The following is a 27,740-nucleotide window of genomic DNA, read 5'->3' as shown; positions in this document are numbered from 1 at the left end:
GAATTCACTGATGGGTCAAGAGATCAATCATGGGGATGTCCTGTTGTTGCTGCAAAGCAGCAGTAATAAAAACACCATGAGGAATTGTCACTGTGTTGATGCACCATCCAAGGTTTCAAAGGATTGCTGTTGTAATAAAATAAAACAAAATTACAAATTCCTCTCCTCAAAATGTAGATTAAAAAAAAAAGCTGAAATGTATTGAGTAACCCAACTCTGACAAAACTCCCCCAATTGCTTTTAAAATCCCTGCACAGAATCTAGCTTTGGTCTGACGTCTTACAACAAGGTATTCAAGTTTTGCACATTCAATAATTTGAAAATCTTTATTGGTGTTAACACAAGCGATTTCTCTTACATATGTATACTGCTGAAGTCCTACATCTATTGAGCCTCTGCTCAGTATTTAAAAGATATTAGTGATGCATTTAGCTACATGCAAGAGCATTTTAACACATTAACATTTTGATGTTTGTTTGGTTTCATAGGACCATGGGGAATTCATTTTTAGAAGTGGAATTTCTGCTTCATTTTTTCTTGACTATGTTTAGAAATAGTAGTGGTATCTCAGGTTCCCAACATGTGATCAACAGAAATGTTTGAAGAATGAGTTCCATCTTGTTATCATGTATCAGTGAATTTTAAAATGACACAGGTGTTGTAATACTTCATTGTTATTTTAAAATTCTTATTCTGAGAAAAAGAATGTTACCCAAAGCAATACTGATACTCTAATCATTCCTTAAACAGTGGTCTGTTTACATGAAAACAAACTAACAGTGCAATCATAAACTGAATTGCATCCTTCTAAATTCACTGCAGACAATGGGTTTAGAAGCATTTAACACTGTTTGCAACTCCACTGCTAGTCTAAATCCCAGAGAATGGACACAATCCAGAGAAAATTAAGGTGTCCCTAACTCCTTCTGAAATAAACAAGACTTGGCTTTGATACTGGGCACATTCACTAGGAATAATGTCCTACTTGAACAAAGTATGGCATATTTTTGAGTAGACAGTCTGAGACTTGGCTCATTGAGCACTTGATATCTTGATTTCAATTGGACTGGAACAGGACCAACTTTCTCTGGATTTTTCATATTTGCTGTGATCCAACAGTATTCTTCTTGTGAGACCAGAAGACACATGAAATTGATAAACATTCAGGGCTTAGTGCTGGATTTGAATTTGTTTCTTGAACAGATCTTTTAACTGCTCTTCGCTTGTGGCTTCTTTCTGTTGCATCAGCTCAGCATCTCCTTTGGTCACTCCCCAGCCATCTGGCTTTGAAAGTGAGGGGCAATAGGGTTGACCTGAAGCAGGCAACAAATTTTTCCAGTATTCTTTCCTAGCCCTAGGTTATAAGAAAAGAAAAATCCGGTTGTGTGTGTATACATATTCTTAATCAAAGAGGGTTTTATAGAGGTTATATTTCAAATTACTTCATTAGTTACAAGACCATCCAGTTACTGACCAACAGGATGGATCTAGGGGGAGCAGAGGGGGCACTTGCCCCAGGCGCTGCCGGAGGTGGGATGCCAAATTGGTTATGGAGTCCATTCTATTCTATGGGCCTATAAAATAGAATGGGTAAATAAGGGGGCGTCGTTTTTTAATTTTGCCCCCCCCTCCAAAAACATGTAGATCTGCTCCTGCTAACCAACACCAATTAAGTAATTACTTAATACATTAAATCAGTGCAAAGGACTATTCTGATTAAAGGGTTGCCAGCCATCATTAAAAACCGTAGAGTTTCCAAGGATTCCCAGAACTGACAGATATAATTCCTGAGTTTAACCCAGAAGTTATGCTGTCAGTTGATGGTGGCCCCTCTACATTCCAACCCCCTTGATTCCTACTGGCAACTCTAGTTCTGCTTGAGATCCTCTGGATACCTCCCAGCATGGTTTTAAACATGTTTTTATTCAGGAGAAGCTATCCAAAACACAAATTAAGAAGTCATAATTCTTAATGAATCCAATGTATTCAGATTTACTAATCATGGAAAAGCTGCCAGCCAAAATTGGAATGAACGGCTTTTCTGTAGTCACTAAATCTAAAGAAATTTAAAAGTGCATAGCTGTTGAATAAGTCCATTCATTTTGCAGTAAACCATAAGAGATTTAATTCAACCAAAATATTAACCTTAATTTAAGTGCTGAGGAATGCCTTGCACCCATTAATTTTGTCCTGCTATTTAGGCTTATAAATCTTCCCTTTCAAGCCTGTTCTTGTGCACGTAGCTCTGCCTGAGAACATTGAACATTCTACAACTTCTCAGCAATCTGCCAGGCTGCAATTCCTAAATAATTTCTATCTGAGTCAACAAATTTCTAGAACAAAAATGATTTACTGAGCTATTTTAGTCTCACAGCTCAAATATACTGACCTTGCTCTGATCCAGGGTTTGGTATGCATGCTCAAACCATTCCCCCAGCTGCCATGTTTTTCAGAAGCTTGTGGCAAAAACCCTCTCTCTGGAGCCAGCTCCTCCGCAATTGCTCTGATGTGATATGGTTCAAAGCCACAGCAGCCGCCAATGTATCGGATCCCTAAATCATAGGCTTCTCTTGCATATTTGTGCACATCCCATCTGGTGAGAATCCTTGGTTCTAAAGCTATAATGACAAAACAATTGCTTTAGTTTCACTGTTGCCTGGGTATTTTGTATAGAATTTGTAAAGCTATTTTATTATCCCCAAAAATTTCAGGTTAGAGAACAAAATATGCTGTTATTTACTAGTTTTTAGTTTTTAAATGGTTTCTAAACTCAAACCCTGTGAAGAGCTTTTCTTCTAAGATAGCTGAAGTGAAAGCCAATTTGAAGACCCGTGCTGGGAGACGCAATTCCTAAATATAGACAGACTCTGCCTATATAGGGATCCAACTTTTTTTTTTTGGTAGCACACTTTTTTTCAGTACTCAGACCTGCAGAAATTTTCATATTTAAGTTAGGAGAGGAGTACAGGGTAGCAGGAAGACAGTGGTGGAAGAAAGCAAATTTAATTCCTTCCTCCTCTGCAAAGAGCTCAAATGCCACAGTAACTCACATATAGCAACAATCTGTATGAGCCAGGAAGTGAATCTCTGCTTTGCACTTCTGTTTCCAGTTCCTACATCCAGCACTGACAGAGGACCAAGCTACACATGACTCTTAGGCTGTGATCTCACACACTAAATAATATACTTTGAATCCACTTTCCCACTGAATTTTGCCAATTCACACAGTAAAATCCAGTTGGAAAGTGCACTGAAAGTGAATTGAAAGTGCATTATTTAGTGTTTGTGATCACAGTCTTAGTCACATATAGCTTATACTAATTTTAAAAATAAATAAATAGAGCCACAGAGCCTAAAATCTAATGTCAAAGTTCCACTAGGGTGGGGGAAAGCTTTTTATAACCCTTCTACCACAGACAATTTTTCTACCTTAAACCTTGCAAGGGTGGGGGAAAGATATGAAGACTATATCTTTTCCTCCACTATGGCAATAGCACCTGGAGATGGCTTGACAATTATTAACAGCAGAACTATCAGAGGGTCGAAGCCAACTTTTCAGTTTTAGACTGCAGTGTCTGCAACTGCATGTTATAAAAGAAAAAGTCAAGGACAAATAAATGTCTAAGCACTGAGTAGAGTTTGCCTGCAATGCTTGCTATCAGACATTTCCCCTACCCAACAGTGTAGTTATAGAAAAAGAAAATAATGTACCTATGTAAGAACATAAGAGAAGCCATATTGGATCAGGCCAATGGCCCATCCAGTCCAACACTCTGTCACACAGTGGCCAAAAAAATGTATATATATACACACACACACACACACACACACACACATATATATACACACTGTGGCTAATAGCCACTGATGGACCTCTGCTCCATATTTTTATCTAACCCCCTCTTGAAGCTGTCTATGCTTGTAGCCACCACCACCTCCTGTGGCAGTGAATTCCACATGTTAATCACCCTTTGGGTGAATAAGTACTTCCTTTTATCCATTTTAACCTGACTGCTCAGCAATTTATCCGTTTTAACCTGACTGCTCAGCAATGTAATACAGGCATATATTGAAGCATCTGCAGAAGAAGATATCACACATTTTTTATTTCCCAGTTCTATCTAAGACACAATCCCACACTGCATTATGTTGTAGAGGGGGTTTATTGGGGGGGGGGGATCTCATATTTGTTACAGTTAGCAAACATGGCTTGCCTTTGCCTGATATTTGAAGTATTTAACATCAATTCCAATCCTATGAATATACTCACATAAGAAAATTCAGTAGAAAAGAGCAGGAGTCCAATAGCACCTTAAAGACTAACATTTATGGCAAGGTATGAGCTTTTGTGAGTCACTTCTCATTTCTTCAGAAAACTCATCTGAGGCAACCAGATATAAGACTGTAACCTTAAGAGTGTCTGATGTAGTACATAAACTCTTACCAAAAGGAAACTCTGGTAGATCAATGAAACCTTGCTTCCCACAGTCAGGTGTGTGAAATGCAAGTGGCTGTGACATCAGATGTGCTTTCAGGTTAGCTGCTTGCAAGCCTTCCTTCATGAGCTTCACTGTTTTGAGGGAGGTTTCTGGATCAAAATGGCAGTTGACACCAACAATAGAAGCACCTGTAAGGACAAAGAGGAAAGTTTCTCACAATGCCTTCCATTATCAACACAAGTTATAACTCAAATAATGTTTTTAGCCTATGTGGTCTGTGTTCGCAGTGCCCTTTTTGATGTTAAGTTTTCCAAACTGTATGATTTATCTACTCGTTTAGAGAATTTATATGCCACTTCTTCAGAGACCAGCTTAAAACAACTGTATCATGAAACGCTATATATGGGAAGCTGCCTGAAAACAGCAAAAGACATAGGTCTTTATAATACCAGATGCTAGTGCGAGACCCACACTTTGCAAGATGGAGTTCACGTGTCCTGTATTCGGAACTGACTTTTCTAACATTATAAAATATGTGTATATTTTGGTAGGATCAGATTCCTTTGGTTCTGCCCCCATTATTATTCCATAGTTCTATTATGACTGATTCTGCTCCAATTGCTTACTGGCAAGAAAGGAGGATTTCAGAAAGTCTGTAGATGATTTTGTGCAAGGAAAAAACTACAAATCTGTATCAAAAGAAATATTTGAGGCCCCCTCCAATAACTTGTTATTGTTGCTTTTCAACTGAAGCACAACAGCCCTTTTGCAGCATTAAAACATTTTTAAAATCTGGCAACAAACTCAAGGGTTGAGTTCTGAAGTGGATGTATTTGTTGTGTCCCAAAATACAACTCCAACATTAGTCATTCCTTTCTGGTATATACATGGAACACCAGGGAAATATTCATAATAAAATTTCACAAACACCTCTATAATTTTCTCCTTGAGAAGAACATGCCTTTGAGTCACATCTGACACATGGAAACCCCATCCATGAAGCGTTCTGGTCAAGAGATGAGTGGAAGTGGTTTGCCATTTCCCTCCTCTGTGTAGCAACCTCAGTCTTCCTTGGTGGTCTTCCAACCAAGTACTAACTCTGGTGCTTACCTTGTTAGTTTACAAGTGCTCACAAGCTCAGGCTAAGATGGGCTATTTTCTTATTTACTGGTTTAAAAACATGTAAGGCAGAGGTGTCAAACTCATTTGTTATGAGGGCTGGATCTGACATAAATCAGACATTGTTGGGCTGAGCCATGTGTGTCATAAAATGTAATGCCAAGTAGCAGAATGTAATGCCAGGTAGCAGAGATATAAACTTTATAAAGGACACAGGCAAACATAACTAAAGATTTTTTTAAAAAACATACTTAAAAGCACTATTTTGTTATTTATTTATTGGCTTATTTCCTGCCCTCCCCACCGAAGCAGGCTCAGGGCAGCGAACATTCCAAAAAGTCATAAAAACCAGTGTCAATATAAACCATAGACATAAAAATATAAAGATACATAATAAAACCATAAAATATCAGGTGCTATTACGATCTTAAAATAGAATATATTCTTTCGGCTTGACTTCGTGAACGAAGATTTAAGAAAGGTGCAGTAGTCCACGTCTGCTGCAGGCTCGCTGGTGGCTGACAAGACCAATGTGGGACAGGCAGGTCCGGCCACAGTGGCTGCAGGGAAAAGTCTGATTTGGGGTTGGTGCTGTAGCAGTACGATTCTTCCTCAATCTCCTTTTATCCTCAAGACCAGCTATGCGTGCGTTCTCAAAGGAAGAGACAGCCTGGTGGATGGTGTGCCTCCATGCTTTGCAATCTGAGGCTAGGACAGACCACTGGCGATGGTTAATGCAACAGGTACCAAGGGATTTCTTCAAGGAGTCCTTGTACCTCTTCTTTGGTGCCCCTCTATTTCGATGGCCGGTGGAAAGTTCGCCATACAGGGCAATTTTGGGAAGGCGGTGGTTTTCCATCCTGGAGATATGCCCTGCCCAGCGCAGCTGCGTCTTCAACAACAATGCCTCGATGCTTATAACCTCCACCCGCTTGAGGACTTCAGTGTTGGTCACAAAGTCACTCCAGTGGATGTTGAGGATGGTGCGAAGGCAGCGCTGATGAAAGCACTCAAGGAGTCGCAGGTGATGATCTGAGTGACCTGTTGGCAGGTTTTCGAGTTTAGAGGCAATGGAGTTCCTGACCATGAAGCCAACGCCAGAAAGGCGGATCTCAGCCTTTGACACCTGACTAGTAGAGGGTATAGCCAGCACCGTGTTCTTGAAGACTACCTTCCTCAGGGAAACGGACCTCACTGAGAGCTGCTATGTCAATATTCAACCCGAGAAGTTCGTGGGCAACTAGAGCAGAGCGTCGTTCAGGGCGACCACTGTCTACTGTTTCAAGCATGGTTCTGATGTTCCAACACGCAAGCTTTAGTCTTTGCACACTTTGTGAGGCAGGTGCATGCCTTTTCTTTGTTGTTATTTTTCGACCGCAAGTAAGGATGCCCGTGGACCGTGGCTAGCCAACTGGGGGGGGGGGGGGAGACGAGCTTTGTTTAGGCCACCTTTTCTAGGCCCCTCTCCATACGGAGCAAGCAGTGCTGTCCCTAAATAAGGCTGCTTGGTTGTTCAGGGTGCTGCCGAAAAATGCTTTCGTCTCTGGGTCAGCATCAAGTGACCAATACCCTGAACTGCCTACATGCAGGATCTGGACTGCGGCTTCCAGTGGCATCTTCCACCTGCCGTTTCGCCCCTTGCCCATCGCTGCAGGACTTGGTATGTTGTGGGTTGTGGATGTGGATACCCTTCAGGCCTGCGCAGAGAAATTTTTAGGCGAAGCGCAGTGTGTGCAGTACTGGCTCCACCCTTTCACCATGGGGTCATCTGCCATGGCCCAGTAAGCCGGGACACCGGCAGCGAGTCCTCCAGGTGGTAGATGTTACATTAACGAGCTCTGTCTGCCTGGGCTTGATGTTAGTTTTCCTTCTCTTGGCTGGTGAGGTTGGTGAGCCCAACCTGCCCATCCGGTTATACCGCCGGACATTCAGTCGCACCATGACGTGGCAAACTCTGTGAAAACGGGGGGGACCAGCGAGAAGGTGTTGCCACGGATGCAGTGATGTAGGAGAGGCCATTGCAGTGACCATCTGCCAGGCATAGCCAGACAGTGACCACGCAGCGTTCACTACACCGGGAAAGGATAGGCAATGTATTGCGCATGCACTTTCCCTGGGGGGACAGGACACCCGGATGGAGCCCACCCCCCTACAATAGAATATATTAATGTGTTGGTAATGGCGGCTAGCTGTCAATTCAGTCTATGGTAGGTGTTATTATTTGGCTGTTACTACTGGATGTCCTATTGAGAGAAAGGTCCTAATGTCACGATTGTGCATTTGAGGTAGGCCAGATAGTGTCTGTTTTTATGGGCCAGATGGTTCAGTATCTGTTGTTGTCTGTTGTCATAGATCTTAATTTATAAATGCCTGGTGGAAGAGCACTGTTTTGCAGGCCTTGTGGAACTGTGGAAGCTCTCACAGGGTCCTAACTTCTGGAAGCTCATTCCACCAGCATGGAGCTACAACAGAATAGGCCCTGGCTCTGGTCATCTTGAGCCTGGCCTCTTTAATGCTGAGGATCAAAAGCAGGTTTTGCGACCCTGACTAAAGTGCTTTCTGGGAAGAAAGGTGGTCCCTAAGATATGCAGGTCCCTGGCCATATAGGGCTTTAAAGGTAATAACCAGCACCTTGAAGCAAACTCGGTAGGCAACAAGTAACGTGCAGCGCTTTCAGCACAGGCTGAATGTGTTCCCTTAAAGGAAGCCCCATTAACAACCTGGCTGCAGCATTCTGCACTAGTTGAAGCTTCCGGGTTTGAGACAAGGGCAGCCTCAAGGTAACCATAGCATGGATCACCGTCGCCAAGTCATTGCGTTTGAGAAAGGGGGACCGACCAACTGCCTTATCAGCCAAAGGTGATAGAAGACTGATTTAGCAGTGGCTGCTATCTGGGCCTCCATTGTTAGAGAGGGATCCAGGAGCACCCCCAAGCTTTTAACCTTTGGCGCCAACATGAGTGGCGTTCCATCAAAGGTCGGTAGAGAGACCTCCAGTCCTGGACTGCAACGATTTAGATACAGGACCTCCGTCTTCGTCTGATTTAATTTCAGTTGACTCAGCCTGAGCCATCCTGCCACGGCTTGTAAGGCCGTGGACAGATCTTCTGGAGTGGAGTCAGTCTGGCCATCCAACAACAGATAGAGCTGGGTGTCATCTGCATACTGATGGCAACCCAGCCCATACCTTTGGGCAATCTGGACAAGGGGGCGCATGTAGATGTTAAATAATATCAGAGAGAGAACTACCAATAGTTTGTCAATATGGCTGAGTATAGTGATGGGTTTTTTAGAAGGGGATAGACCATTGCCTCCTTGAGAGGCTGGGGGATGGTTCCTTCAAGTAGGGACCTGTTGACAATTTCCCTCAAAGGAACCCGTAAGCTCTTCTCAGCCAGCTTTAATTAGCCAAGATGGGCATGGGTCCAGATTACAGGTGGCTGAGCATACAGTAAAGAGCATTCTGTCGACTTTCTCCAGGTTGAATGGAGTGAAGTAACCCAAAATCTGACTAGAAGACGTGCACGGAGCCTCGAGTTCATTTCTTTCAATTATAGCAGGAAGGTCGGGGCAGAGTGACCTTATCTACGAAAAAGCTCACAAAACCCTCACAGTCGATATCCCATTCCCTAGCATTTGGTTTACCATGTGGAAGGGTAGTTAAAGACTGAATTGTACTAAACAATTGTGCTGGGCACGAGCTCGCAGACACAATCATGACTGTAAGATAGACTTTCTTAGCAGCCTTGACTGCTACTTTATAGGTGTTCATATACGACCTATAAGCTGTTCTTTTCTCTTCGTCATGGGCACGCCACCACTGCCTTTCTAGCTGTCTGAACCTCCGTTCCATCAGCTGTAGCTCTAGAGTATACCAGGGTGCCAGCTTTGAACGGAAGGGTGTAGGGCACCTGGGAGTGATCTCATCAATGACCATGGTAAGCCTGTTATGCCAGGTCTCCACTAGCTCATCTAGAGAATCATCAAGGGGCCAAGGGTCCCATAGAACCATCTGAAGCCGCATAGAGTCCATTTGGTTCCTTGGGTGAGGTAGAATACTCTTGCTGCCCAAACAGGGTCAAAGTGGAACATTCATACGGGTCTTCAGGACAAAGTGGTATGACCACGGCACTGTGTCAACAGTAATATGGTCCACTGTCACTCCGCTGCAAATATCAAATCCAGCATATGTTCAGCCTGCTGAGTGGGCATTGTTACACACTGAGAGAATCCCAGTGCCGCCATGGATGACACCAGGTCCACCACCTGTGTGGAGCCCATGTCATCATCATGAATGCTGAAATCATCCAAGACCAAAAGTCTTGGGTGTTTCAGTGCCCAGCCTGCTACAGCCTCCACAAGGGATGGTAAGGCACTGGACAATGCGTTGGGCAGCTGGTACACCAACCAGATAGCCAAACTCTCTCCAACATCACACACCATGCTGACACATTCAATGCCGGTGATCTTTGAAGGCGGAAGAGCCCATAAGGAATAAGCCTTCCGAATGAATACCACCTGCTCTCCCCACCACTAGTCGATGATTGGTGAAGGACCGAGAACCCAGATGGAGCTAACTGGGAGAGAGCAACTGTCTCCCCGTCTCGCACCCAGATCTCAGTCATGCAAGCCAGGTCCATATTCTGCTTTAGCAGAAAGTCCCGAAGAATGGAGGTCTTATTATTAATGGACCTGGCATTACACAGAACCAGTGTCAGAAGCGAGTACTTCAACTTGGCCCCACTGTCTTCAACCGTTGGGATGGGACACGGGCTGGAAAACTGAGCCTTTTGGTATCTTTTTCCCTGAAATAGGCGCCTGTTCCCACCGCTATACTTTCCCCTCAACAACATCAACAGCATCAACAACAATACTATTTTGATGGCTAGAAGTATAATCTGTATTAACAACTTTTACCTCAGCATTTCCAACCTGTGACCACACCTATTCAATCCCTGCCTGTTAAATAAAATTGTTATTTCTTTTTGAATGTTACACCATCTCAAGTACCATTTGAAAGGGAAAACCATGAGGGCTCCTGCATATACAATCAAGTTCCTGGGCTGGGCAAAAAAGTCAAGTTAGATCTTTGTGACAGGATGGGATAATCAGATTTTTAAAACAATAACTAAATCCACACTACTTGGGGTTGCTCAGTCACAGCGAGAAACTAATTTTTGGCAAAGAAGGAGGAGGAAAGTAGGAGTTGGATTTATACCCCATCCTTCACTCAGAATCTCAAGAGTGGCTTACAATTGCCTTTCCTTCCTCTCCCCACAACAGGTGCCCTGAGGTAGGCAGGGCTGAGAGAGCTATGAGAGAAGTTTTGACTGACCCAAGGTCACCTAGCAGGCTTCAGGTGGAGGAGTCAGGAATCAAACCTGGTTCTCCAAGGCAATGGAAAAATTTAGCACGCAATGCCAAAAAGAGTCACTTGCAATAAATTACTCAAAAATAAAGATTATGCACTTCCATAAAAAATACAAAGAAATGAAATGGATAATGGATGGGGTCCGGGTAGATCAGGTTAAAAATTTTAAATATCTGGGATTAACTTTTACATTTAATGGCAGGGCTTCCAGTCATATTCAATATACAGCATGTTCAGCACAAAAGAGTGCAAATGCTATATTGCGCTTCTTTAGGAATGAGGGAGCCCAGTATGTGCCATCTGCTCTTAAACTTTATTTTAGCAAAGTTCTCCCTCAGATGATTTATGGAACGCAAATATTGTCTGTGAGTAAAATTAAAGAATTGGAGTTAGTGCAATCGAAATTCCTTAGAGCACTTTTTTATACCCCGAAAGGTACGCCAAGTTTGATATTGAGACAGGAAGCTGATTTATCTATAGTCACATTGAATGATTCAGAGGTGTAACTATTGGGTTAAGACTCATCTGAACCCGTTGGGGCTTATCCCTGATTTTCTGACATCAGCTCCTTATCCCCAATGCTCTCATAGAATAGTTGATAAACTGAAATCAATTGGTTAGATCCTGAAAATTTATTAGAGGGAGGGCAGAAATATGCAAGGAGTTTGATTTCTCAAAGTTTTAAGGATATCGAAGCACAAAATGATTATGCAGCCCTACCTTGTTATTACAAGAAAATGAAACTGGGACCAAGCCTATGATCCGCATCTTATTTTGGATTTATAGCAAAAGCAAAGCAAAAGCAAAGCAAATTTTATTCTTATATCCCGCCCTCCCCCGCCGAAAAAATCCTAATTATAGACGGGCATTTACTAGAGCCTGTTTTGATGAGCTTCCACCAGCAGTCCTTTTTGGTAGATATACCCGGACTCCCATGCATCAGAGGATTTGTTTTTGTGCGTTGAATCAGGTGGAGTCAGCTGCACATATATTTCTTCATTGTCCTATGTATGATAAAGAGAGACAGCAGCTGCTGATACCGCTTCTCTCACATTTTAAACCATTGGCAAATTATTGTAAATATGCCGAGGAACAAGTGATGAAGTTTTTATTGGCTGACAATTATGAATCCGTCTCACACAAGGTTGCTAGGTATTGTTGTTATCTGGTAATTAAAAACGTATCGTACTGTAAATTGAGTTATTAGTGAAGGATTGGTTCGGTCCGGAATTTTAGGAATTATGGCTGTAACTGTCTATTGCCATGTTCTTATACTGTATTATCTTATATTATTTTGTATGCTGGTCTTATGACTGTTTTTAATAAACTTTGCTTTGCTGCTCTAAACCACTACACCACGCTGGGTCTCCTGCCTAAGAGTGGGGAAGTGCCAGGGGCCTGTAATAGGGGGTTAGAAATTTTAAAATAAAATAAATAAAAGCCACTTGTAAATATTTTTTCAATATATAGCTGTCAAGTTAGTTGCCTGCTGTGAATAAAGAGCTTTATACATCTTTACTATCTGCAGACACCTTCCCAAATATAGCTAATACAAGAGTGAAATTGTACTTTTCCAACAGGTAACTTCTGTTCAGCAATTTTCAGGTCATAAGTGTTAATATTTTCTAACAAACAACAGATATGGGAAAAGTAGACCTTACCAGCTTTTACAAGCCGAACAGCACATTCTCCAGGAAGAATACCATGCATGTCTCCTTCTGGACCAATACACATAGTCACGGCAACTGGCTTCCCAGATTCCTTCAAAGTTTCAACAGCCCATGTAGCTTCTTCAACATGTTCAAAATACTACATTGTATATTAAAAACAGAGTAAGTACATGGAGATTCAGAGGAACTGTGTTGCTGACATTCGAAAACAAAATTTAAACTCCAAAACAAACCCAAATGTAGTTTCTTTTTTAACATTATGTATGTACATACTGTTCCATGCAATTGACTTATGGGAGCCCCAGCAAGGGACAAGTGAGAAGCAGAGGTGGTCTGCCATTGCCTTCCTTTGCGGTCTTCCCCCATTCAAGTACCATCCCTGCTTAACTTCTGAGATCTGACAAGATACCATACCATTCCACATCCTGTTTTTGTGTTAAACCCCTACATATTCAAAATGTTTCCACATAGAGCTATTTGACTTTGGGGTGATGGCCAAATAGCAATAGGACACGTTAGGATATAGATTCAAATGAGAACGGTTAAAATAATTTATAACAAATGGGAATGGCAGATGTTCAACATCCTGGGAACTAGTCACAAATTAACATAGCATATATAAGGCTCAATTCTGCTACATTCTGTGCTTTTGGAAGGAAATCAAAGAAGGGATAGAGTTACAAAAAGCCATGCTGAACAAGATCTTGAAATGTGGAACAATGTAAATGCAATCTACCTACATCTTTAACCTTATTTCCAGAAAAGAACCTAATTCATAAAGAAAACACTGCCATACGTTGTAAAGTATGACATATATTCTGATTTGTTTGGTTTTTACCCATCATGAAGGACTCTCTCTCCTCTTTGGGAGCACTCACTGTTTCCTTATTGGTTTCATTTACCTCTGCAATTAAGAAGTCGACATTCTTTTTCTTAAAAACTTCTAGCTGCTTCCGAAAGATTGTTTTAACTTCAGTTTCATATTTGCCACTTAAGTATGAAGGTGTTTGACTGACACCCCCAGCCACCAGAGCATCTCCTTCTTCAGCCACTTCTATTGCAATGTCACAGGCAGCTTCGTTTACTTTCTGGCCCTAACAGTATGAAAACACATTTAGTGTGACTACCCCCTTATACTGCAAAAAACAAAATGAATCAGAGCTACATATATACGATACATATTTTAAAGGCAGCTGTGATTTTCAATAGCAGGTTCAAAGGGTTTCACTGGTGGTGTTCCTGATGTATCCAAAGCAACATCTGAATCAGTTTCCATTTTGCATTCTGAAGCTATAGATGAGGTGCTTGGAAAAATGTAGTCTACCACCGTCTATTCTTTGCCCAGAGAGAATGGAGAAAAGGTGGCATTAAAATGGAAGGATGAACAGATCTATTAAGTGGTTTTAAAGCTAATTCAGTTTGAACAAGTTTACCACAGAATTTGAAAATATTTCAGAATACAGTTTCAGATGGTAACCATGTTGGTCTGCAGTAGAACAGCTAGATCTGAGTCAAGCATGAAGAAGAAGACGACAACATTGGATTTATATTCCGCCCTCCACTTTGAGTCTCAGAGCGGCTCACAATCTCCTTTATCTTCTTCCCCCACAACAAACACCCTGTGAGATAGGTTGGACTGAGAGGGCTCTCACAGCAGCTACCCTTTCAAGGACAAGCTCTGTGCGAACTATGGCTGATCCAAGGCCATTCCAGCAGCTGCAAGTGGAGGAGTAGGGAATCAAACCTGGTTCTCCCAGATAAGAGTCCACTCATTTAACCACTACACCAAACTGGCTCTCAACATCATAGAAACACACAAGATTTTCAGGGGATAGACTTTCGAAGGGAGCTTTGATTCTCAGCAGCTTATACCCTGCAAAGTCTTGGTCTCCACATGCTACTGAACTCAAATCTAGCTGTTTAGAATACAGGTTACAAATCAACTTAAGATTCTTGATATTAAATTAATATACCATACAGAAACAAATAAATCTCTGAAAACTAATACTAAATTAGGGGAGAGGAACTATAGCAGATAATTTGAAAGATGTCAAGTTTTTTAATATATTGGAAGATGTCAAGATTTTCTATATAGATTACTATTGACAGCAGATTCATATCCAAACTATAAAAAGTAAGCAAGGACTGAGTATGGAACATTTTATACAAACTTACTTCAATGTCTGGTGAGTATTTTTCATTCATTTTAGTCTTGGGAAATAAAGCAGGTCTTTCAAGGGGCCCAAAATATTTGTCTGTAGTCAAAGCATGTTTATATGCAGTGTGGATAGGAAGAACACACCAACACCTTTTTTATACGTCAGTCTCCCTGTGGCCATCATTCTCCTCAAGGGTTTTTTTTAAAAAAAAACAGCAAATGACATATCATCACAGCATTATAAAGGCCTATGTTAGTGCTGCCAACTTCCAGGTGGTGGCTGGATATTTCCTGGGATTACAACTCATCTCCAGGTGACAGATTACTTCACCTGGAGAAAATGGCCACTATGGAAGGTGGATTCTATGGCATAATAGCCTACTGAAGACTCTCTTCTCCCCAAACTCCACCCTCCTCAGGCTATACCCCGAAAATCTCCAGGTGGTTCCCAACCCAGAGCTGGCAACCCTAGTCTATATACTAGACTGATTCCCTGATTCCCCAGCTTCCATTTAAATTTGGTTTCTGGACTTTTTTTGTTAAGAAGATATCTCTCCCCCCCACCATAAAAATGCAGTTAGGACTCTCAAAAATAAAAACTGGGACTTCAGAGGACCTAACAGATAGGAGGTTATTATAAATACTATAACTCTATAGCAATATGTCAAGTGCTGTTTTTAAAAAAATCCCAAACAAGTGGAAGGGGATGGAGGCTGCAGTGGGTCAATGCAAAGGAAAGTGCAAAGAACACTGTGCAAATTCTGATGCCAAAGCAAATGTCTCTGCATTTACAGTGACACTCAAAACAACACAGAGGATCATTACTTTGTGGAAACAGTTTCAAGGCTGATAGAAACACCACAAATCTATCCCCCCCCAGCCCTGACAAGAAATACCGAAATTATTTTAAAAAGATTAAAAATACAAGATAAAGGCATTTGATACAGTTTTACCCTGAACAGTAAGGTTAAGGATTTATAACAAGATCATCCTATCAACCAAGATGCTAGTGCTACATTCTCTGAATTTAGCTTCAGATGGGTAGCCATGTTAATGTATAATAACAGAACAAATTCAAATTCAGTACCACCTTAAAGACCACCAACATCTTCCAAGGTATAAGCTTTCCTGAGTCAAAGTTCTCTTTGTGAGACACAAAATATTTGTATCTGATGAAGTGAGCTTTGACTCATGAAAACTTAAGAACATAAGAAGAGCCCTGCTGGATCAGATCACTGGTCCATCTAGTCCAACATTCTTTCTCACTCAGAAGCCAATCAGTCCCTCTGGTTGGCCAACAACAGGGCATAGAGGCAGAGGCCTTCCCCTGATCTTGCCACCTGGCTCTGGGATTCAGAGGGTCAGTGCCTCTCCATGTTCCTCTCAGTCCCCATGGCTAGTAACCATTTATAGACTTATTAGAATCTGTCTAATCCCCTCTTAAAGCTGTTTATTCCCCTCTTAAAGCAGTTTATCACTACATCCTCTGGTAGTGAATTCCATATTTTGATTACTCTGTGTACAGTAGTATTTCCTTTTGTCCATTCTGAACCTACTGCCCATCAGTTTCACGGGATGCCCTCAATTCCTAATATTTCAGGAAAGGGAGGAAAAATGCCTATCACTTCAGCTTCAATATGATCAAGCCCAATTTTTTTTAAAAAACCCTGTTTTTGGACTGCATACATGCCATTTCTGTATCCTGCTACATTTTATTTTAATTTTTATGCCTACGTCTAGAGCAGTACAATCCAAAGCAAGGTTACATTTTTCTAAGTCCAATGTTCTTAGAAAGGTATCACTCTGCTTAAGACTGTTCTATAAATAAATCAGTTGGGTCTTACTAAGATGTTCTGTTCTGTGGGTTGAAATCACTTATTTTTGACATGTGGACAGAATTATTAAAAAAACAGCTGAAACTACTCACGGAAATTTTAGCAGCTACATAGTTTCCTCTGTTCTCTAATTTGTCTTCACTGGCATAAAAGGTGAAGGTCTGTAAAACATTTGATCCAGCCCTGAGAAATTCTCGATGCAGCTGACGAACTGGAAAAGAAAAAACAAAACAAATGTAGTGTTAGCTTTGTGGCTTAAGTATTCCTGTTATATTAGGTTGTAGAGAACAATAACTTTTCTAAATCTTATAGTTTTGATACAAAATAGCTAATTTATACTCTGTTCAAGTTCAGATAGAGCCCTGTGGCGTAGAGTGTTAAAGCTACAGTACTGCAGTCCTAAGCTCTGCTCACGACCTGAGTTCGATCCCCAGCGGAAGCTAGGTTTTCAGGTAGCCAGCTCAAGGTTGACTCAGCTTTCCATCCTTCTGAGGTCGATAAAATGAGTACCCAGCTTGCTGGGGGAAAGTGTAGATGACTGGGGAAGGCAATGGCAAACCATCCCGTAAAAAGTCTGCTGTGAAAATGTTGTGAAAGCAATGTCACCCCAGAGTCAGAAACGACTGGTGCTTGCACAGGGGACCTTTCCTTTCCAAGTTCAGATATTATCATGAAACTACTTCTCCAAGGAAAACTACCTGCTGTGAAACCAGGCTTTTCAGGTAGGATTTCTGTTTGAAGAAGAAAATGTGATGACGTGAATTAGTGAGAGAAAAGGCCTCTCAGAACAGGGTTGCCAGGTTTGTGTTGGAAAATGCCTGAAGGCTTTGAGGGTGCATCTGGGAGAGGAAAAAGTTTGAAGAGGGAAGTGGCCTCAGCATGATACAGTGCCATAGAGTCTATCCTTCAAAGGAGCCAGATCTCTGCCAGCTGGAAATCAGTTGTAAAAGCAGGAGATCTCCAGGCTCACCTGGAGGCTGGAGCCCTATCTCAGAATGTGAAGTGAAAGTTACATTCACAGTATTTGCCACATTTTTATCCTGTCCTTCCTTCAATGAGCTTATAACACATGTGGTTCTCCCCAGCTTTATCCTTAGAATATTCCCTGTGAGATATAACAGACTGAGAGAAAATCATGGGCCTAAGGTCAATCATTGTTGAATGGAAATCTGAATCCAGGTGACCATTAGTTTCCTGGGAGATGCATAGAGACATATACTACACTATATTTATATATATTTTTATCCAGCAGAGGGCACTATGATATGCACAAAAAGACCAGAAGTTATTCCTATTGAAAAAGGAATTTACTGCCTTGTATATTTGTTCAAAATTGTTTTGGCAGAACTTCCTTGAACTCCACAGCAATTTTTTGTGATGCTGCTCATACCAGATATTTCACAATAACCAAAGCTTTATTGCTCAGCAGGACTCATGAATTTCTTGGCATAATGAATTCAGAGGACTATCCAGTTTCAAGGACACTTTGACATTATTTTTAACAGACACAGATATTGTTAAGTCCCAAGTCCTGACCCATGCAAATACCCCTTAAGAATGATTTATAGTTGCATCTGTTTCATGCTTAAGACCTATGGTTGCCTGGTTGATGTACAGAGTCTTTCCTGATACATTTCATTAGTGAAATCTCATAATTACATTTTTATCTTTCCAAGTAATGACACAAGGTTTCCGGTTACCTTATCCCACCATGGCAATGGCAGCTTTGCCTGTGAAGAGATACGAACAAGAGCAGAACTATATGTTGTACACAGGGTGGCTGCTGAAAATAGCATGGCACCTAACAGCTGCCGGCATCAAAATAGAGACAGATACCCTAAAGACGACTGGACTAATCCAATATAACAGCTTACAGGTTATCAGAGACTTCACTTCTTTGTTTTATGTGTAAATTTAGGGTTGTAGGCATAAGTGATAAACCGTGTATTGAATAACTTTTATTTAAAGTATTCCTGCAATTAGACAATTATAAAATTGGATTATAAGGCAACAATTCTGCTTAAAACAGTTCACAGTGACATAAAATTCCTGATAAAAAGCATTATCCCTATTTTTTCCTTCTTAGAGAAGGTATTATTTGGGCTGCCTCTATAAAATGCTAGCACTGTGCAGACACATGAATCAGGGAGCTTTGAGTTTCATGCCTTAGGCAGTTTCCTATTTGCATTGTTTCCTAATATTGTAATCATAATCCTGTCGCACTGGTGCTGGATGTATTGTGCTGCCTGACTGAATTGTTTTCTATATGTTGTAATCTGTCTTGAGTCTCATTGAGGATGGTGGGCTACAAATGAAATAAATAAATAATGCAAAATAAAAGTGAGCACAATTCAGAGAAAATTATAAGTGCAATCCTAAACACAGTTACCCCCTTTATCAGTACATTGAAGACACTGTAATTAGAAAGGTGTAACTCTGTTTAGGACTGAGCTGTACATGCATTTTGATCCCATTGCACATTTGGAAATTGAAAAAATTATATTTCTGTTATCTGACAATGATGCTCATGTGTCCTGTAGAGTCTCTTTGTTTGCCCTTGCAGCTAGGAAGATAAGAGCAAGAGTCAGGGCTGGTACATGGGAGTCTGCGAGGTAGGTGGCCATCTGGGGTGCCACCTCGCTGCAGGGGTGGGAGCAGGCACTCCATCTCTGTCCTCGCTCACATCGAGGGAGCTTGCTTCAGAGGTAGCTGGATGGACAGCAGCTGCCTATGCACTTCTTCCTGCGTTCCAATTCAGAACACAGGAAAAAGCACATGGGCGGCTGCTGCCCAGCCAGCTCCCTCTGAAGAGGCAGAGGACTGGGCAAGGGGTGGCTGGGCAACGGCCATCTGTGTACTTTTTCCTGTGTTCAGAACGCAGGAAAAAGCACGTGGGCGGCTGCTGCCCAGCCAGTTCCCTCTGAAGGTGCAGAGAGCTGGGTGAGGGGAGACTGGGCAACAGCCGCCCACACGCTTCTTCCTGCATTCAGATTTGGAATGCAGGAAAAGCATGTGGGCGGCCGCTGCCCAGCCAGCTCCCACTGAAGAGGGATGGGTGAAGGGTGGGCCAAGCAATGACATCACTTTTGATGTCATCGTGGTGTGTGTGCAAAGCGCGCACGGTTAGTGTCGGGGGGGGGAGGGGTTTCTGCCGGGACAGCAGAACCCCTAGTGCCGGGCCTGGCAAAAGTGATATAAAATGCCGTAACTTCTTGAGGTTGGCCTTTCTGGGGAACTTTTAAGGAGGTTATTTGGGAACTTTGTTGTTCGTGTCCTGTTTTGTAACAGCCAATGGCTATACACAATAAATTTTTGACTGACTGACCCTATTGAACAATTTGTGCTAATAAGCATTTGAATATTCTCAGTTAAAACAATTTTTATTTAGTAACATATGGTAACAATATCTTATTCCTGCATCATTAATAACTTCTTTTTATCTATCCCATATATTACTTTCTAACCACCCCTCCCCCTGTTACTTGACCCCCACCGGTGTTATTTACATATAATACTAATATTAAAAGGTACCCTTAACTAATAAAAACAAATTTACATTCTTCTTCCTTCTAAGACTTAATCATTATCAAAAATTGTCCAATGTCCTTTTATTTTCCACTCTTTTTCTACATATCTTCTGAACTTTTTCCACTCCACCTTAAAAACTTCTAAGTCATAGTCTCTTAAAATTCTTGTTAATTTGTCCATTTCACTCCATGTCATAACTTTTACAATCCAATCCCATTTTTCTGGTATTTTTTCTTGCTTCCACAACTGCATATACAATGTCCTAGCAGCTGAAAGCAAGTACCAAATTATAGTTCTATCTTCTTTTGGAAATTTTTCCATTTGTAATCCCAACAGAAAAGTCTCTGCAATTTTCTTAAATTCATATCCCAAGATCCTAGAAATTTCTTGTTGAATCATCTGCCAATACTTTTTTGCTCTTTCACAAGTCCACCACATATGGTAGAAAGAACCTTCATGTTTTTTACATTTCCAACATCTTATTGTTCATCTTTGCCAACTTTTTAGGAGTCATATACCATCTTTACATCATTTTAAAACAGTTCTCTTTAATACTATGACACGTCGAAAGCTTCATAGAGTTCTTCCACAAATATTCCCAAGTTTCCATCTGTATTTCTTTATTTACATTTATTGCCCACTTAATCATTTGAGATTTCACTACTTCATCTTCCGTAGACCATTTTAAAAGTAATTTATGTAGTTTTGAAATTAATTTTTCATTGTCTCCAAGCAGAACTCTTTCCATTTCTGTTTGCTCTTTTCTTATTCCTTCTGTTTTAATATCATTATCCACCAAGCTCTTTATTTGTTGCATTTGGAACCAATCATATTTATTATTCAGCTCTTCAGCAGTTTTCAATTCTATTTTGCCACTTTGTATTTTTAATAGTTGATTATATGACAACCACTTTTCTTCCCCCGTCTCAGCTGTAATTTTTTTACTTCTGCTGGCACTATCCATAACGGCTTTCTCTCATCTCCATATTTCTTATATTTCATCCATGTATTTAGCAAATTATTTCTTATATAATGGTGAGAGAGAAAAAACATCCATCTTTTTCCCCCATAATACATATAAGCATTGCAGCCAAATTTATTTCCATGACCTTCCAACGCTAAGAGTTTTTTGTTTAACAGCATCATCCATTCTTTTATCCACACTAAACAAACTTCTTCATGATATAATTTTAAATCTGGTAATTGGAATCCGCCTCTCTCTTTTGCATCTGTTAAAATTTTCATTTTAATCCTTGGTTTCTTCCCAGCCCACACAAACTCTGAAATTTTTCTTTGCCATCTATTACATTGTTTACTGTCTTTTACAATCGGGATAGTTTGAAACAAATACATTATTCTTGGTAGAATATTCATTTTAATTGCAGCTATTCTGCCCAGCAATGACAAATTAAGTTTATTCCATTTTAACATATCTTCATCCATTTTACGCCATAGCTTCTCATAATTATTTTTGAACAAATCAATATTCTTCATTGTTATCTCCACACCCAAATATTTTACCTTAGAGGTAACTTCACAACTTGTTAGCCTCTGCAATTCCTTTTGCTTATTTACTTGCATATTTTTACATAGAAGTTTTGATTTTTCTTTATTAATACAAAGTCCCACCAATTCCCCATATTCTTGTATTTTAGCTAACAACAAAGGTGTGACTTGTATAGGATTTTCATTTATAAACATTATATCATCTGCAAATGCTCTATACTTGTAAATAAATCCTTTTACTTTTAATCCTTCTATTTCTTTATCTTCTTGGATTTGCATCAGTAAGATTTCAAGAGTCATTATAAACAACAGTGGGGAAAGCGGACAGCCTTGTCTTGTACCTATGCTAATTATCATGTCTTCTGTAAGATCTGCATTTATATGTAGCCTTGCATGTTGTTCAGTATATATTGCTTTTATCATCCTTATAAAGTTTTCCCCACTTTCTCCATTACTGCAAACATAAAGTCCCAATTTAAATTATCAAATGCCTTCTCTGCATCTGCAAAGAATAATGCTACTTCCTTTTCTGGATGTCTTTCATAATATTCTACAATATTTACAACAGTTATAATATTGTCTCTTATTTGCCTTTTGGGGAGAAACCCCGCTTGATCTTCCTTTATAAAATTTGTCAAATGTTGTTTAAGCTGTTCTGCCAAGGTTCTTGTGTATATTTTATAGTCATTATTTAATAGTGAGATTGGTCTATAATTTTTTACATTCGTGACATCTCTATCTTCCTTTGGAATCAACGAAATAACAGCTTCCTTCCACATATTTGGTATTTTCCCTTTTATTCTTATCATGTTCATCTATTTCTGAAGTTTCAGTATTAACACCTCTTTGAAGGTTTGAAAAAATTTAGCTGTATATCCATCTGGCCCAGGTGCTTTTCCATTTTTCATTGCATTAATTGCTGCTTCAATTTCTATTTTTTCAATTGGATCATTCAAAACTTTTTCCATATTTTCTGTTAAGGGTGTTATTTTAATCTTTTGTAAATATTCTTCCATCTTTTCTTTCTTTATTTTAACACCCTTAAATAATTTGGCATAATACTTAAAGAATTCTCTTTTTATTCCTTCTTGATCTACCACCTCTCTTCCCTCCACCACAATTTTATTAATAATTTTACTTTCTCTCTTTTTCTTCAGTTGCCAGGCCAAATATTTTCCAGGTTTATTTGCTCCCTCAAAAGATTTCTGCTGCAATTTTTTTCAGATCCATTCCAGTTCTTTATTTAACAAATGTCTCATTTGTGTTTGTAATACTGTAATCTCCCTCATAATTTTCTTTTTCCTTGGCCTTTTTTTCAGTTCCCCTTCTTTTTTCTTTATTTCATTTTGAATGTCCAGCATCTGTTTTTCTTTTGCCCTCTTGCCTTTATTATTCAATGTAATCAGTATTCCTCTCATTACTGCTTTATAAGCATCCCACACCATCTGAAATTCTATATTTGAATATTCTCAATGGTTCTAATGTACATTGTATCCAATAATCGCAGCCCAAGAGGTGTCAATCACCATAACCAACTTGTTCCTTTGTTTCAAAGGGATCTGACCAAGACCAATTTATCTGGAATTTGGCCAATGTGTTTATTCTACAGCTGAAGAATTTTACACACCCTACAAGGTATGCAGAAACCAGCATGGTGTAGGGATTACATTCCTGGACTAGGTTCTGTGAGACCCACATTTGAATCCCCACTCTGACATGGAAGGTCACTGGATGACCTTGAGACAGTTACTTTTTTGCAGCCCAACCTACCTCACAGGATTGCTATGAGGATAAAGTGGAGGAAGGAGTGTTATAAGTAGTTTTGTGTCCCCACTGGTGAGCAAAGTAGGATATAAATTACATTACAAATTAGACTCACCTGCTTCTGGGTGTTCTACTGCTGCTTCTGGAGTCCAAGGACCAGCTTTCACATAGCCTCTCTTTTCAAGGGCGAAGACAAATCCTCCATCACCAATTACAACTTCCCCGGCATTAAGACGTTCTAGGATGCCCTAAAAGCATAACGTATAGCATATCTATAGTGATTTCAAGTGCCTAAAGCACTTCACATAGCGTATCTTGCACTTGGTACAATGCTGCAGAAGACAACTACAGATTTATATTCCTCCCTTCTCACTGAATCAGAGACTCAGAGCAGTTTACAATCTCCTATATCTTCTCCCCCCACAACAGACACCCTGTGAGGTGGGTGGGGCTGAGAGGACTCTCACAGCAGCTGCCCTTTCAAAGACAACTTCTGTCAGAGCTATGGCTAACCCAAAGTCATTCCAGCAGGTGCAGGTGGAGGAGCGGGGAATCAAACCCGGTTCTCCCAGATAAGAGTCCACACAGGGAAATGGCTGGGTTAAAGAGGAACACGGTACTAGAGGATGTCATTACACCTGGCCCTGCCACTTAATTGAACTAATCAACATAATTTGTATATAACACTATTTAAAAGTTATACAAAATAACTGGCTATTACCACTTGGAACTTGGTGTAAAAATGAGAATTAAACAAAATACTCTTCAACATTCCTGAAAAGCAGCTGAATAAGATCACCCAGAGTTTCAGGATTGGGCATCATCAGCATGCGGGTAACATTCAGCTCTATATTTCATTATCCAATCTATAGATGTGTCTGCCCTGGCTCTGAACCAGAGTATTTTAGGCTTTGGTCTGGTGGATAAGCAGAACAAGGTGAATCCAAACAAGACAAAGATTATACTTGTTGGGCAGGCTGATGTTTGAGAGCTAATTCGATCCACAAGTAGTGGATGGAGTGAAACTGGCCTTTGCATAGCAAGTTAAGAGCTTGGAAATGCTCGTAGACCAAACTCTTGGTGTCACCTGCACCTGACTTGGTAACTCTCACCCTTCTTAGACTCAGCTGATCTGGCCATGCTAATCCTTGCTTCTGTAACCTCACAGTTGGACTACCATAATGTTCTTTAAGTTGGGCTACCTTTGTAGACAACATGGAAACTTCAGCTGGTTTGGAAAGTGGTAGCCCAATTGTTGTCAAGAGCCTATGCAAAAACTGCTGCATTGAAGTTTCTACTATCTTATTTCTGAATCCAATTCAATGCCTTGTAAAACCCTCTACAGCCAAGGGCCTACACACCTAGGGACAGTCTCCTCCCATATTTCCTTGAGTGCCAACTGCATTCCTCAGGCTGCCACCTACTGGTGGTCCCCCTACTTGTGGTTGTCCACCTGGCATCAACAAGAAGCTGTGCTTTCCCCATTATCATTTTCACTTTGCAGAAGATGAGGGAGGGGGCGCTGTTTTTAGAAATGTTTAGGTGGTACAGCAAGGCCAGGCCATTATGTTTCCCAGGGCTTTAGAGGGATATAAACTACCAGTCTCTTGGTTAAAAGGTAAAGGTAGTTCCCTGTGCAAGCACCAGTCGTTTCCGACTCTGTGGTGATGTTGCATCATGTTTTCTTGGCAGACTTTTTATGGAGTGGTTTGCCTTTGCCTTCCCCAGTCATCTACACTTTCCCACCAGCAAGCTGGGTACTCATTTTACCAACCTCAGAAGGATGGAAGGCTGAGTCGACCTGGAGCCAGCTACCTGAACCTAGCTTCCATTGGGATCAAACTCAGGTCATGAGCAGAGAGTTTGACTGCAGTACTGCAGCTTTACCACTCTGCAGTGTTATTTGTAAGTTATATTCCGTTGTTTTAAAATTATGATTTTAAAGTTGTCTTAAGCCATGAGGAAAGGCAGGAAAGAACACCTTCTGGAGGAATTACTCCTCTTTTGAGCATTTTGTGCCAGATCCTTTCTTAAAAGTTCGATAAGACTACTCAAGATAGTATCTGAAGATTTATTCCTTTTTATGTGATCTCTCTCAGAGAGTCAGCTGCTGAAGCAATAGTAACACAGCTGTTCTGGGTTTCTTTTCGTATCTGTAATAACAGGTGTTCTTGAACTGCAGCCTCAGAGAAAACTTTTTCTGAACATCTATGAGTTTGTAATATTAGGTAAGATAAATGAAAATGATTTTTCTGACCTGCCTTTTTTCTTATGGGGAAAATAACCTTCACTAGACCTAGTCATGTAATCTGTGACACGTGTCCCTATGCTCAGAAATATATTTTCAGCAGGAATCATTTAAAAAGCAACAAAGTATAGCCCCATAATTAAAAGTTACACTTATCTAATAATAAAAACTTCAATGAAAGCCATGTCAAGGAAGACTGTCAGCAGTTGTAAAAAGTAATATCAGGATTGCCAACCTCTAGGTATGACCTAGAAACTTTCCAGAATTAAAACTGATCTCCAGATGAGAGAAATTTTTCACCTAGAGAAAAATATACCCAGGTCCCTTCCCAAAACCTCGCTTTACCTAAGGCTCTACCCCAAATCTGCAGGAATTTTCCAACCTGGAGCTCGCAATCCTAGAACTGAGGCAGAAGCCTTCCCCATCCTTCTATGAGGTGGTGTTTCACAGAAAAGGCTTTCCAGAAGCTTCTGCCAAATGCTCTGCTGAGGGTTAATCACACCTCCATGTGTCCATTCTAACAATATTTCCTTGTTTGAGCAAAATGGCTTTCTTTCAGGCACATTCCCCTCCTTTATTTCTGCCAGTTAATTTTTAATTCTCTTCTCTTTGCCCTTCACTCTCTGTGAGATTTCTCTGGGATTAAGATGGATTCCCAGTACCACTAACTAGGAACAAACCTGTAAAATTAATTTTTTCACACTTCCATTCTTCTCCCCTTCCAGTTTTGCATGCTTCCATATTTTTATTTGCTCATATCACTGCCCAAATGTACTTTGTTAAAATCCACGCTAAAGAGCTTTCTTGACATAGCAGCTGCTTCCTGGCATTTTTACAAGCATGTTTTAACTGTATAGAATATAAAACTCCTCAGCGTTTTCAAGCATTTCTCACAAAACACTCTAACTTCTGACAGAATCCCAGCCTTTATGCTTCTTAGTATGCTATGAACTTTTAGAACAGTTTGGTTCTGCAATGTAGACTTCTACTCTGTTCAACAGTAGCCGGTCTATAGCGGTGCAAAGCTTTAGGGATCCCTTCTTAAACTCACAAATCAGGCACCGTTTTTGTCAATGCGCATCACAAGAGACAAACCACTGCCTGCCCTATTCGCTGAAAGAGGCGTTTCCACGTTCGGCAGTCGAAGCAAGCTGAAAGGACAGCTGTTCAGCCCAAAAGCCAAGCATGGAGAATTGCTGGACCTTCTTACCCTCTTGGTCCTCGGAGACCCTCCAGCTGGACCCATGTGCTATTCGGTTGATCCCACAAAGCAGCACAACCAGGACTCCACCGCTCAGGCAAGCAGCAAACGTCTTTGGAGGACGTTGGAGAGGGACGGCTTCCCACTAAAGTAGCCTTTATAGCTCGGGCAGGTGGGCGGATCTGGAGCGCAGCAGGCAACTTGGGTGTTCATTGGAAGAAACGGGCCAGCCCACCGTCGCTGCGTAACTCCTATTCAGCAGCGGGCTTCGCGCACAGTTTTGTGGTTTGCGCTTCTACAGCAGCCCTGTTTGGCTGGGAGGGAAAGCGAATGAGAGAAAACAAGTATTCCTATCGTGGCCAAAACCAACAGCCTGGGCTCGAAATCAGCCTGGGCTGATATCCTCGGTTTCAAAAGAACATTCTGTCTCCCACTCACACGCTTGTGCAATGACTGCAGAATAGCCGAAGCGCTGAACGTACTATTGACAGGAATATTTAGAGGTGGATTAGCGGTTTCATTATTTTGACGCTTCATTTTCCCCAGACGCGTCGTTTTATCCTGCGGTATCATTCTCTTACCAGCGGAGTGAACTCCAGCCTTAAACCCATTCCGTATGAGGATTAGTTTGAACGAACTCTTCGTAGCGTTGCACAGTTGCACTGCATGCGCTGTTCTGCAAAACTGGCCCGCAGTGTGTTTTCTGATTTTCAGAACTGTAGGGAGAGCAGCAATGACCGTGAATTGTTTTTTATATCCTCCTAGACCCGAAGGAAGCTGGGTTTTATGCCCTCCTATAGCCGAATAGGTCCAACAACTTTAGGAGAAACAGTCTCCTCCCCCACCCCCGGCCATCCACTCTCGCAGACTGAAATGCCCAAGACTGGCAATAAGCCAGTCA

General features: G+C 41.0%; 1 protein-coding gene across 1 annotated transcript; it reads right to left on the bottom strand.

Annotated features, from left to right (window-relative positions):
- Positions 1-312: 312 nt before the first annotated feature.
- LOC132569614 (betaine--homocysteine S-methyltransferase 1) lies at positions 313-27,466 on the bottom strand. Its single transcript, XM_060235856.1, has 8 exons — positions 26,849-27,466; positions 23,506-23,638; positions 16,685-16,803; positions 13,502-13,693; positions 12,591-12,738; positions 4,445-4,627; positions 2,390-2,618; positions 313-1,354 (listed from the first exon to the last, which is right to left on the bottom strand). Exons 1-8 carry the CDS (start codon positions 26,882-26,884, stop codon positions 1,171-1,173), a joined length of 1,224 nt encoding a protein of 407 aa, XP_060091839.1. The 5' UTR covers positions 26,885-27,466; the 3' UTR covers positions 313-1,170.
- Positions 27,467-27,740: the final 274 nt, after the last annotated feature.

The sequence above is a fragment of the Heteronotia binoei genome, chromosome 4, assembly GCF_032191835.1.
Source record: "Heteronotia binoei isolate CCM8104 ecotype False Entrance Well chromosome 4, APGP_CSIRO_Hbin_v1, whole genome shotgun sequence".
Lineage (NCBI taxonomy): Eukaryota > Metazoa > Chordata > Lepidosauria > Squamata > Gekkonidae > Heteronotia > Heteronotia binoei.
This window is presented reverse-complemented; position numbering and strand designations above follow the sequence as displayed.

What these genes read in the sequence shown, in the direction of transcription:
- LOC132569614 (XM_060235856.1), bottom strand. Translation starts at nt 26,884, where the DNA reads ATGGGTCCAGCTGGAGGGTCTCCGAGGACCAAGAGG. An exon ending in ATGTAGCTGCTAAAATTTCC is followed by an intron (nt 13,694 to 16,684) that starts GTGAGTAGTTTC and finishes TCATACTGTTAG; the next exon opens with GGCCAGAAAGTAAACGAAGC. An exon ending in TGTTCGGCTTGTAAAAGCTG is followed by an intron (nt 4,628 to 12,590) that starts GTAAGGTCTACT and finishes TTGTCCTTACAG; the next exon opens with GTGCTTCTATTGTTGGTGTC.